General features: G+C 44.0%; 1 protein-coding gene across 1 annotated transcript; it reads left to right on the forward strand.

Moving 5' to 3' along the window:
• The first annotated feature begins 213 nt into the window (after positions 1-213).
• Positions 214-12,411, forward strand: CKAP4 (cytoskeleton associated protein 4). The gene is made up of 2 exons (XM_054016274.1): positions 214-767; positions 8,798-12,411. Exons 1-2 carry the CDS (start codon positions 420-422, stop codon positions 10,130-10,132), a joined length of 1,683 nt encoding a protein of 560 aa, XP_053872249.1. The 5' UTR covers positions 214-419; the 3' UTR covers positions 10,133-12,411.
• The last annotated feature ends 606 nt before the right edge of the window (positions 12,412-13,017 follow it).

Here is a 13,017-nt window from a genome sequence, read left to right on the forward strand (position 1 = left end):
CATGGCTCCCCTGCCTCTAGTCTGGCTAGTAGACTTCAAACGGAAAATGCCACCGAGGCAAGGAGCAGAGGATGCTACTCTCTCCTCTCCCCGCTGCAGCAGTGCATGGCTCCCCTGTAAGGTCCCGCGGGGGAATGGAGCTGGGTTGGTTGGCTGGCTTCTCTCGGTGTGCGTGGCAGCTCCCCCTTCTCCCTGGGCTGGGGAGGCGGCGCTGGGTGTGCAGCAGGGCGGGGAAGACATCGCTCCTGTGGCTGGAGTCACCCCACCCTCCTACCCCAGAGCCTCTGCCCGAACTGAATGGGGAGCGAGAGCGGCTCCTTCCCGCAGCGCTGAGCCCTTCCCGCGCTGATTAGACAGCGTAAAGCGCCGCCGGCCTCTTTCGCTGGGCAGCAGCTGCGCCGCCCGCGCTCCCAGCCGGCATGTCCGCCGCCAGACAGCGGAGCAGCAAGGGCAGCGGCTCGGCGGGCTCGGAAAAGGGAGCCCAGTCCCACTCCGGCGGCGCGGATGACGTGGCAAAGAAGCAGCAGCAGCAGCAACAGGCTCCCGCCAAGGGGAGCAAAGCAGCGGCTGGAGGCCGCCCGTCCCCCTGCAGCCTGGGCAAGGCTTTTCACGCTCTCTTCTCCCTCGCGCTGGTCGGAGCCGCCGTGTTCTCGGGCTGGGGCGTGCAGCACCTCCTGGGGGAGGTCAGCCAGCTCAGCCTGCGCCACGAGGGCGCGGCGCGGCAGCGAGAGGAGCTGGCTCACGCCCTGGAGGGAGTCGTGCAGAAGGTAAGGACAAGGAGGTGCTTGGTTTCTCTCTGTCCACACCTCCCCAGCTGGCAGCGCGGTCTGGCAGGGCAGCGGCGCTCTGCGCTCACCAAGTTTTCCAGGACTCCCCAAACTTTGAAGACTCCATTGCCGTGAAGGCAGAGAGAGCGCGTGGCATTATTGCGCTAAGACAGGCCAAGCCTGGAGCCAAGGCGGTGCTGGCGCTAGGCATAAGCAGGCAATGGGCTAGTCTATACTAGAAGCGCTACAGCTGCAGGGCTGTAGCACATCTGGTGAAGACGCTCTATGCTGATGGGGAGAGCTCTCCTGGCTAAGGGCTTGTCTACACTGGCAATTTACAGTGCTGCAACTTTCTTGCTCCGGGGTGTGAAAAAAAAAACACACACACCCGAGCGCAGCAAGTTTCAGTGCTGTAAAGCACCAGTGTAGACAGTGCACCAGCGCTGGGAGCCGTGCCCCTTGTGGAGGTGGTTTTTTTTTTTTTTTTAGAGCGGTGGGAGAGCTCAGTGCTGCGCAGTGACCACGCAAGCCACATTAAAGTGCTGCCGCGGCAGCGGGTTAGCAGTGCCAGTGTAGACTAACCCTAATAAATCAACCCCGGGGAGAGGCAATAGCTGTGTCGGGGGCAGAGCAGCTCTCCTACCAACCTAGCGCTGTCCACACTGGCGCTCAGGTTAGAGTAATTATGTTGCTTGTGGGGTGGCTTATTCACACCCCTGAGTTACACCGAAGTAATCTTGGATATTACTAGACCATAAATAGCAGCAGAGCAGGTTTTGCTTTCACTGTTTTTGATTATGCAGAGAGTGGCAGTTGAATTTGCTGCGTACTATGAAAAGCAAAAATCCCACTTGTTTTTAAAAGCAATAGGGGTAGCACCACTACTGCTGATTGGCTGCCCCCTTACTGCTTACAGTGTCTGCCAAATTCCTACATTATCTCCAGCCAAAAGGATGAGACCAGCGACTTCTGTTGCAACTGATGTCCACAGAAGTGTAATGAAGTAGTCAGCAAAGGGTGTGGCCCACTAGATCAGAGAAGTACTCTTTTCCTTGAAACTGTAGGATGCTATTTTCGCTCAAATGGAATCAGCTTCTAGGCTAGGTTTTCAAGCATGGCAGTGCAATGCACTTCCCACACCTTTCAGGATGGCTTAAAATATTTCACTTTTTAAACAAACATTAGAAATACTGTCAACTTAAAATAAAAATCACACTTCTGTTAGAAAGTGTTTTACATACAGTAACACCTGAGATTATTATAACTGAAATGGATCAGAGAAAAAATAGGTCTGTTTTTTTCAGTTTGCGTTTGTTCATCTGAGAGCAGTGTATAGTCATTCCGTTTCACTGTTTCCCCTGTGTGATCATTAAGGCCTCAAACTGTAAGCTGATCTATAGGGATGAGGGGTTTCCATGTAGGTGAAGCGTCTGCCCACATAGGTCAGTGTGCAGGATAGGGGGTTTAGTTGGTCAGTTTCTTGTTTGTTTGTGTGGGTCTTTTACACAGCAACCTGGGAAAGAAAAACACCTACAATGAATATGTGATTGTAGAACTCAGTTTTTCATGCTGACTGGATTTCAAGTTCACATGGTACTGACGAGCTTGACAGGCACAACATTTTAATTTGCCTAATATTTGTTTAAAGCTATATGGGGAAAGGGAGATATTGGGATCAAAAACTGGGCATGTATGACATAGGAATATAATACATGGCCACAGTATAAGTACTTAGGTAGTTATATTTTCTATGGCACTCACAGACTCTAGTGAATCAGTACCTGAGCAACTCACAGACTCTAGTGAATCAGATTTGAGCATCCTTGTGAAGAAGGAAAGTATTGTTTTCTCCATTTCACAGATTGGATGCTGTGGCTCAGCCAGATTAAGTGATTTGGCCGAGGTCTCACAGACAGCCTATGGCAGAGCCAAGAACAGAAGCCAGATCTCTTGAGTCCCAGTTCATGCCATCACCACAAGCCAATTTGTCCTCTAATAGCTGACAAGGGATTTAAACTAAGGGGAGTCCTGATCTGTGAAACTCGGCACACAATTCAGATCAATTTCTGTCCTCTGCTTACTCAACAGACAGGAGCTGGCTGCTGTGTGTTCTGTGTGAGCACAAAAGAGAGAGAGCCAAGAAAGTGCAACATTCAAGTTTTAGTTTTTCTTCCACACCTACCATCCCTCTCTCATCAAGCACTCACTGAAAGTAGAGTTCTTTATGTCTACACTAGAAATGCTGCAGTGGTGTCACTGTAGCATAAACACTTCAGGGATGAAAAGGGTTCTTCTGTCAACCTAGTGATGTCTACATTGGGCCTTAGGTTGGCTTAACTACGCTGCATAAGGTGTGAAATTTTTCACAGCCTGAGAAATGTAGTAAAGCTGACCGCAGGAGAGAGCTCTTCCAGCGCTATAAAAAACCCACCTCCACAAGGGGAGTAGCTACTAGCGCTGGGAGCATTGTTTACACTGGCACGTTACAGCGCTGAAACTTGCAGCGCTCAGGGGTATGTTTTTTCACACCCCTGAGTGAGAAAGTTTCAGCGCTGTAAAGTGGCAGTGTAGACAAGGCGTAACTTTGTAGAGTAGACCACGCCTAAGTTTCTAGACATAATCATACTATCATTTCCCTCTTGAGAAGCCTGTTACAGTCATCATTTCTCAGGGCTAATATTTTTTTCTGTAGCAACAAGACATTTTTAAGGAGTGCTTTTTCTGAAAGAGGGCAATTCAAGTTCAGGTCCTGTAACACCAGGCAGTGTCTCTTTTATGCTTCCCTTACTTATCAAAGGGAAGGCTGAGGTTATTGAAGCATCAGCATCACTCTACTAGCTTGAATACTTAGATTGGGATTTTCAAAATATATGGGATTTGGGTGTCTAGTTCCTGTAGGTCCCTTTGAAAATCCCAGCCTTCATTTGTGCTGAGGCCTATCAAGCATAGGGATATGTCAAATGTGCTCCCTTAACCTCTAGATTGCTGTGGCCAAAATCACAAGTTAATACCAGGCTCTGAGAGAAAGGCACACAAATGATGTTTTAAGTAATTAGTTATCCAAGGTGTGCCTACACCTTGAATACTGTGTCCAGTTTTGGTTGCCCGATCTCAAAAAGGATATAGTGGAACTAGAAAAGGTTCAAATAAGGGCAACAAAGATGATCAAGGGTTTGGAACAGCTTCCATACAAGGAGAGATGATTAGGGCTGTTCAGTTTAGAAACGAGGTGACTAAGGGGGGATATGATAAAGATCTAAAAAATAATGAATGCCATGGAAAAAGTGAATAAAGAAGTGTTATTTACCCTTTCCCACAATACAAAAACCAGGGTCACCTGATGAAGTTAATAGCAGCAGGTTTAATACAAGAGGAAGTACTTTTTTCACACAGCTAACCTGTGGAACTCATTGCCTTGGGATGCTCTGATGGTGAAAAGTATAACTAGGTTAAAAAAAAACCTTGGGTACATTCATAGAGGATAAGTCCATCAATGGCTATTAGCCAAGATGGTCAGGGACGCAACCATGCTCAGGGTGACCCTAAACCTCTGACTACTAGAAGTCAGGAGTGGAAGACAGAGGTGGATCACGTCAAAATTGCCCTGTTCTGTATGCTCCCTTTGAAGCTCTGGTACAGGCCAGGGTTGGAGACAGGATGCTGGGCAAGATGGACCATGGTCTGACCCAGTATGGCTGCTCTTATATCTGTGTTCTAGTTCCAAAGGGAAATAAAACTCCGCCAACATGTATGTCAGGGATGGCTAATGTGAGGCATGCATTTCTAACGTAAGGATGAAAGGCAGAGGGAGGAGATCAATTCATGGCCTTATATCACTATAGGATCCTGTGCTATACAGCACTGTCAGTTCAGGCTGCCTTGAGGAAACTCTGCCCCCCCCCCCACCCTCTTTGGTCTTTTGCCATACAGAGCAATTGTCAGAAGTAAGAGTTATATAAGCTCATCTGCTATTCACAGCTGTAGGAAGGGAAGGGAAATGACATGGAAATTTGTAGTTAATCTTTGTAGTATAGCACAATTTACAGAGGAGCTAAGATTATTTGACATGTTAACATGACTGGGTCAAGGAGAAAACTGGTTGTCAGTAGAAGAATATTTTTCAGTCTTATATATGATATTAAGCCTTTCAAAGACTGATTGAAATCCATGCCTTTGGGGGCACAGCTAGACACACACCTTTTGATTCATTTTTTCCACAGCATTCATGATGTTATAGACATTTATGATGCCCCCCCCCATCTCTCTTCTAACCTGAACAACCCTAATCTTTTTAGCCTCTTCTTGAATGGAAGTCATTCCAAACCCTTGTTTTATAATGAATGTGAACGGTTATTTTGAAGTTAGGGTTTTATACCTTTCTTGCAAAGGGTTCATGTAGGGGCCAGCTAGCCGTTGTTTAGAGTAAATGGGCTGAGTACTTATTAAGATGAATTAAATTAGGAATTGGTCTAGCTTGACTACTGTGGGCAGCTTGATTCTTTGTTACATCACAGCTCTGATCCTCAACCACGTGGCCCTGTAGTAAGTTAAAGGTGCAGGGGAACAGCTTCAATCTACATCACTTGGTATATGGTCCATCAGGGTCATTACAAGAGGAGAATCAGGCATAGTAGAGCTCCATTCTACCATGCCCTGACACACACCCTTCTCCTTATGTCAGGAAAGAGGGTGGGGATCTGTCTCATATATAGACTCACAGACTTTAAGGCCAGAAGGGACCATCGTGATCATTTAGTCTGATATGCACATTGCAGGTCACAGAACCTCACCCAGCCACTCTCGTAATAGACCTATAACCTCTGACTGAGTTACCAAAGTCTTCAAATCATGTTTTAAAGACTTCCAGTTACAGAGAATCCTCCACTGGCCATATCTGGCATTTTAGGCCTGACATGGCCCATTGTGACATTAGAGAGCCAGATTCTCTGGTCCGATAACAGTAACATTTGGAGACAGGTTAATTAATAGGATGAATTTAGCACATTAGTTTAATTTTACAGCTGTATCTCCAAGAGGAGTTGGGTGAGCAATAGTTTCCCTGCACTATGTAAGACTTATAAACCTCTGATGTGTGACATGACAACTTTAAAGAGATACAGAAAAAAATTCTTTAGTGAAAAACTCTCTATATGGTAAAATCAGACTGAAAGACAACTGGGCGGTAGCTACTCATAGAACCACATTATCAATTTAATACCCAAATTGCTATGTGGCAATGGTTAACATCATTATCCACATTTTCCCATTTAATTTCTTTCTAGTCTCATATACGATCTTCAGGGTACAAACTGCTTAAAACGTAATCCTTCCTTGAAGTCTTAAAAGTGGCCTGCAAAGGAAAGGATTCTAACACACACACACACACACACTCATTTTGGTTCTTTATGATATATAAAGGAGACCTGGGACTCTTTTTTTTGAGGTGAGAGGGGTAAGGAGTTAAGGGCATGGGCAAGGTAGGTTTTTTCCTGCTTATTTTTCTATTAGAAATATCAGGTCTTATCCACTCTGTTTTTCCTGAACTGGAGAAGCAGTGAGATTATAACATAATCAAATTAGATTGAAACTTGAGCAGTTGAGAGGGAATTTGATTTTTGAACAGGCTGTTTAAAATTTTGCTTTTTGTTAACACCCGTTTACCTCAGACACCTGACAAATGTTTGGGAGAAAGACAGTCCTTGTTAAAGATTCAAATACTCTTTATCCCTTCAACAGAAGGCAAAGAAAAGTCCCCTTGGTGCTCCAGCAAAACAAAAAATAGATATATTATTCTTGGTGTTTCTTAGGGCTTTTCTACACTACTGCTTAAGTTGATGTAACTTATGTCGCTCAGGGGTGTGAAAAAACCACCCCCGAGTGATGTAAGTTACATCGACTTAAAGTGTTGTGTACATCATGCTATGTCAGTGGGAGACACTCTCCCGCTGACATAGCTTCCGCCTCTCGTTGAGGTGGAGTAATTACGTCTATGGGAGAGCACTCTCCCATCGACATAGCACGTCTTCACCAGACGTGCTACATTGGTGCAGCGTGGTAGTGAAGACAAGCCCTAAGGAATAAATTTAGTAGGCTTTGAAAAAAATTGGAGGACGGGGAGAAACCTTTTACCCCTTCTCTATACGTACTGAAGAAAAAAAGGCTAGTAAAACCATGTTTCCTTTGCAGGTCACCTGTAAAGTTTGGGGATTACGTGGACCTATCAACATTTAATGTTTGCATTGAAATCAAAATTCAAAGACTTTTGGCCAAATCCTGTGGTCCTTACTCAGCTCAGATTCCCACTGAAACCAAGGGAGGTTCAACCTGAGCACCCAAACCTGCAAACGTGTATCTGAATAACTTACTTACTCATTAGTAACTGAATTAATTAGCTAACTCGTGTGGGACGTGTTTGCAGGCTCGAGAGTTGAATGAAGACTTCAGGACTTGGCCTTTTATAGTTAAAAATAAGATATTTTCTTTTAAGTGCATCCATTTAATAATGTTATTTACAAAATGAAACCAGCTCTGAAGCAGCTTATCTGATCAATAAACCTGACAGAGTGTGTGGCAGTACTGATTAATGCACACTCCACATGTGTAGCGGGGAATGAGTCAAGACAGTGTCTCCAGGACTCCTGTAGCATGAATTATTCACCACTGCCACACAGCCAAAACCTGTCAGAGTTCTTTTGTGCAGGATCCCTACAGAAGTCGGTGTGAGCTTTTAAAATCTGTGTGTGTGAGTGAGTGAAGTTAGTGCTTGTGGAACATGCCGCCTTCATAGACCCAAAGACTGAAATTCTGTTTATCCACAGAATGGGACCAGCCAGGCAATCGCCGTGCAAGCTTCCCCACTCATATGCCTAGATCCTTGTTCTAGGGGGGAGAGGTAGTTCAGTCTTCATGCCCAGTGATGCCTTGGGCTCTGAGCTGAGACTGCCAACAAATGTGCCAGTCATAGCCAACTGTGGAGGTAATTTTTGTGATTTGGACAGGGAGCTGGACTGAGACCATCAGCTAATACCAAACAGGCAAAGCCCTTCATATTCTCAGAAGAATTCCTGGGTTTTGAAAAAGCCACTATTTGTAGGGTGACCAGACAACAAATGTGAAAAATCGGGACGGGGGTGGGAGGTAATAGGAGCCTATATAAGAAAAAGACCCCAAAATCGGGACTGTTCCTATAAAATCGGGACATCTGGTCACCCAAACTATTTGGGTTTTACCGACTTCACTTCAATTTTGGCTTTTTCACAACCTGGGAATTTTTCAGAGAAGCTCCCCTGCTGCCCCGGCCCGTCAGCACAGCCAGGGGGCACACAGCCCCATCTGCTCCCCTTCCTGACAGAGCCTGTACAGGACATTCTCTCGCCCTGACCCCAACCCTTTTTCAATACCAGTCTGTCCACTTTCCCTGCACAGGCTGTCTGCCCTGACAGCTGGGGTCAGGAGGGGAGCAGAAGGCTGCACCCCATGAGCACTGGTCCCTCTATTGGACAGAGCCCACTCCAGACACTGGTTCTTCAGCGCGGCCCCTGGGCATAGAGCTCCATCTGCATCCCCTGCTGGGCATAGCTATGCTGGCATAGCCCCCCTAGCGTAGATGCAGCCTATACCAACGGAAGGAGTTGTTTTCCCAGTGTAGGAACACCACCACACTGAGCAACATTAACCACTTGGCTGGAAGTATTCTTCTGTCAAGATACCTGCATCTATACTGGGGGTTTTGTCAGCCATAACTATGTCGGTCAGGGATGTGTTTTTTCACACCTCTCTCCAACACATCTATGCCAGTATAACTTTTCAGTGTAGCCCAAGCTTTTGTTTCTTTGTGCCTCAGTTTCCTATTTGATAATAGTACTTCCCAGCATCACAAGAATGCTTTGAGGGAGGGAATATTAAAGATTCTAAGGTGCTCAGATACTACAATAGTGGGGGTTATAAGTAAATTAGGTAGATAGCAACATCCTCATCAATTAATATAAGATGAAAATTTAAGTTGCAAATATGTGGATTTCTGTTTTTAGGTGCATTCTCTTCAAGCCACATTTGGAGATTTTGAATCCATGATGAAAAGTGCTCAGCATAAACAAGAAGTTACTGAGAAGAGTGTTAAACAAGGGGAGAGTGAAATAAATCGAATCAGTGAAGTTCTTCAAAAACTACAAAATGAAATCCTGAAAGACCTGTCTGATGGCATCCATGTTGTAAAGGACGCAAGAGAACGAGACTTCATGTCGCTTGAAAATACTGTGGAAGAAAGATTAACAGAGTTGACCAGGTCTATCAATGATAACATTGCCATATTCACTGAAGTCCAGAAAAGAAGCCAAAATGAAATCAACGATATGAAAGCAAGGGTGGCTTCACTGGGAGAAATAGATGTGTATAAACATGAATTAAAGGCGCTGAAAGATGCTGTTGATGAGATGCAAACATCCATGAAAACCAAAGAAAAGGCCATAGAGTCTCTGAAAAGTACAATAGAGTCCATGGAATCTGATGTTTATACTGAAATCAAAGCATTAGTCAACCTCAAACAGGAACTTGAGAAGTTCAAAGAGACTGCAGATACAGAACACCTTTCATTAAAAGCTTTTCAAGAGAAAGTTCTTAAAGCTGAAGAATCCATTATGCAGCTCCCTGATGAGATTAAAAGACTTGATGAAGATTTACTGCAAATTAAAGCCAACCTTAACAAACAGGAAGAAAATGTACTCTCCAAAAATGTGTTAGAAACCCTTGAAAAGAACACGGAAGACTTTGAATTCAGATTCAGACATGTAGAAGACAATTTTCAGTCTCTAAGTTCTACTGATACTCAACAGACTGAAAAGATGGAATCACTTCTTTCTAAGCACGAAGAGTATGAAAGCAAGCTAGCTGCTCTAGAGGAAGCCATTGCATCTCTACGTAGTACCTCAGATGTTGATGTACATTCAATAACTGACACTGTGCGAAGTCTTAGTGAATCTCAGCTCTCATTATACAATGATGTTGATGAACTGAGAAGAAGTGTGAGTGACCTACCAAACTCTGCTGATGCACTTCATCACATCCAGAAACAAGTTAGTGCTTTGCTGGATCAAGAAAAGCCTCAGATGGGCCAAGCACAATCTCAAGACTATCTTGAAAAACTGTCTTCTGTAGAAGGCTCTGTAGACAAATTAAGATCTTTTGTCAATCAAGTCGAATCTGACTTGAAAATGATAAGAACTGCAGTAGATAGTTTAGTTGCTTACTCAGTGAAAATAGAAACTAATGAGAACAACGTGGAGTCTGTGAAGAGTTTGGTAGATGACCTAAGGAATGATCTGGATAGATTGTTTATGAAAGTAGAAAAGATACATGAAAAAGTTTAAGTGAACAGTGCTAATTGTGCAAGTATTGAATTTAAAAGAATAGCTTTTGTATACCCAGTGTTTTGACACCTCCAAAAAAAACAAGGACACATAATTAGAGACAGTTCTGTTTAGTTCCTGGATCGCTCTTCTGTTTAGTTTCATTTTTTAAAGTTTTGGATGGATAGGTGGGTGAGTAGGGTAAATTACTAAGGCCTAGTCTACACTAGAAAGTTGTACTGCATTAAGTATACTGGTATAGTCACAGCAGCACAATCTCCCTACTGTAGACATAGGCCTGGTCTGTACTTAAAATTAGATCGACCTACCTTCATAGCTCAGGGCTGTGAAAAATGTGTCCCATGCAACATAATTAGGTTGACCTAACTCCCTGTGTAGATGCAGCTAGGTCAAAAGAAGAATTCTTCTGATGACCTCACTACCACCTCTTGTAGTTCATCCATCTCTCCATCAACTGAAAAAACCCCTTCTGTCGTTGTAGAAAGCATCTACACTATGATGCTACAGTGGCACAGCTACAATGCATAGCTGTGCCACTGTAGCAGCTGTAGTGTAGACATGCCCATAGATATATTGATATAAAGGTGCTTTATACTGGATTAGCTATTCCCATAGTGGAAGGGGAGTAACTATATTGGCATAAGGTACCTTATACTGCTGTAACTGCATCCACACAAGGGCTTTTAGTGGTATTACTGTTTTGATTAAAACCGAACACACCCTTAATTAAAATATTCATGCTGGTAAAACTTTTACGTGTAGACTAGGCCTGAGGCAACTCATCTGTTTCTTCAGCTTATTCCACAGTGTAAGGAAAGAAGCAAGTTCTGACTGCCATGCATACATAACCGCACACAGGAGAACTCATGGAGCTGGGAGAAGTATAGGGCAACTACAGACTCTAGATCTCCAAAAAACCTGAGACGAGAGCTGCTGAGGGGTGTTCGAGGGCACTGCTAAAGAGTACACATACATTTGTGCCCATATGCCCCTTTCCTCAGCACCTCCAAACGCCCATGTACAGATTAGCATGGCTGGGAGGAGGAATCTGAATTGAAGGATGTGATTCATTGCCAGAGGGCTCAGTAACGTTTTGCCATGTTATTTTGAGATTATTTACATTGTCAGAATCTTTCCCTTGAAGTCCTAATTCCTTTTTTGTGATATCACGGTTAGTTGCTGTGGAGATGATTGGGGCTTTGAGTGAGGAAGACTGAGGAAGACTGAGGAGAGAAACTAAAAACACCACCGCCTGTGCCGGCACAGCCCCCTAGTGTAGATGCAACCTATACTGACACAGGAGTTGTTCTGCCAGTGTAGGAACACCACTCCCCCAGTGACTTTCGCTATGCCAACAGAACCTCTCTTCTATTAGCACACAAACGGGGGTTTTTGTCAGCATACCTATGTTGCTGCATGGGGCAGGGGCGTCACACCCCTGACTGACGTAGCTATGCCAGGGTATGTTTTAGGTGTAGACCAGGTCTAAGCCTGCTAATAATACCACAGGAGGAGGAAGAGAAGATTCAGAATGATACCAACAGAATTGTTTCTAAAAAAAAATGCCTTTCAAGATTGCCCTTGAGGTGACAGTGACTTTAATTAGTATTATTGTATTCTGTACCACTGGAGTCAGTGGAAGTGTGTCATTGACTTCAGTGGAGTGGAAGCAAACCTCAGGTTGGCTGAGAACCACAATATGTGTCAAATCTTAAAGAATTTCAGGCATTCTAAGAACCTCTCGAACATGGAACTTTCTGGGGGTTTGTACCCTAGAAAAGGATTTCTGATTTCTTTTCTTTCTGAGGTTTACTTTTCAAAGGTTGTTTTTCAAAGGTATTTAAGCCTAGGTGCAGACCGCTCTGTACATGGGGATATCTGCTAGCCCACATTACAGAGAGTGTAATGCATGCCCTTTTTTAGTCAACTCTTTGGCTGCATTAGAAAATAATTCATAGAATTAGCGCCTCCCACAAGTGGTAATTTCTGGGAACAGCAGAGGTAAAGAGGGAGTCCCCTCCGATATTTAAGAATAAAATACCCAGTCATCTGTAATGCTGTTACCACTGTACATAGTGAGAAGTTGCTAATAAGTCAACTAAGTCTTCATAAGTGAGGTGGATGCACTGCATTGAGATAATTTTGTTGTTACTTTTTGAACTGCACTGTTCTGGTTGACTTTCCTTTTCAAGTTTTTAACAGTTGTTTAGGTTACTGTGAAGTGAACTGTATGGCTTATTTACAGTATTTTTAATACATAATAAACACTTGGAATTGTATTTTTTTTTCATGTTGTTTATTGTGAAAGGTACTTAATTTAGCGTTTTACAGAATATTCCCACTGAGGTTCAGGAGCTAGCTGGCGGTGGGGTGGAAAAGCCTCTCACTTGTTCATCAGAGCCTCAGCTTTAATTTCAAAACCAAAAGTAACAGTCTAGCAGCTGTTATGATTGTGAAGAAAACCTTGACAATGTGGCGTGAGCATAAGTGATGCAACCATGTTTATCTGAGTTTGCAAAGAGCCTGAAACAATAGCTCTGGGTTGTGAACTGTCCCATTTATTTCAGTGAATGCTAGTTCAGATCCCAGCAATGATATTTTAAAATGCCAGTTAACTATTTCATTGCCCAAAGCATATAAAATAGAAATATTTGTCAGTTCAGGGTAACTGTACCTGTATTCCCCCTCTATGGTCTAGCCAGGATAGCCAGTCCAGGCTCCTCAGCCATCACCTCTCTGGGGTGGATACCCAATCTCTTTTCCTTCTGACCAGGGTATTTCCAGGCTGACCAGTTCCCTGCTACCCTGCTCTTTTTCTCATTAAAGAGTACCCTAAGCAGGCCAGCTTCACTTCTCCCTTCAGATGATATGCAGTATAATTGCCA

This window comes from Malaclemys terrapin, chromosome 1 (assembly GCF_027887155.1).
Source record: "Malaclemys terrapin pileata isolate rMalTer1 chromosome 1, rMalTer1.hap1, whole genome shotgun sequence".
Taxonomy (NCBI): domain Eukaryota; kingdom Metazoa; phylum Chordata; order Testudines; family Emydidae; genus Malaclemys; species Malaclemys terrapin.

Bases quoted from the DNA above. Each gene is read 5' to 3' on its own strand.
- CKAP4 (XM_054016274.1), top strand. From the start codon at position 420: ATGTCCGCCGCCAGACAGCGGAGCAGCAAGGGCAGCGGCTCGGCGGGC. The intron at 768-8,797 runs GTAAGGACAAGG...TTCTGTTTTTAG, and splicing joins TGGAGGGAGTCGTGCAGAAG to GTGCATTCTCTTCAAGCCAC.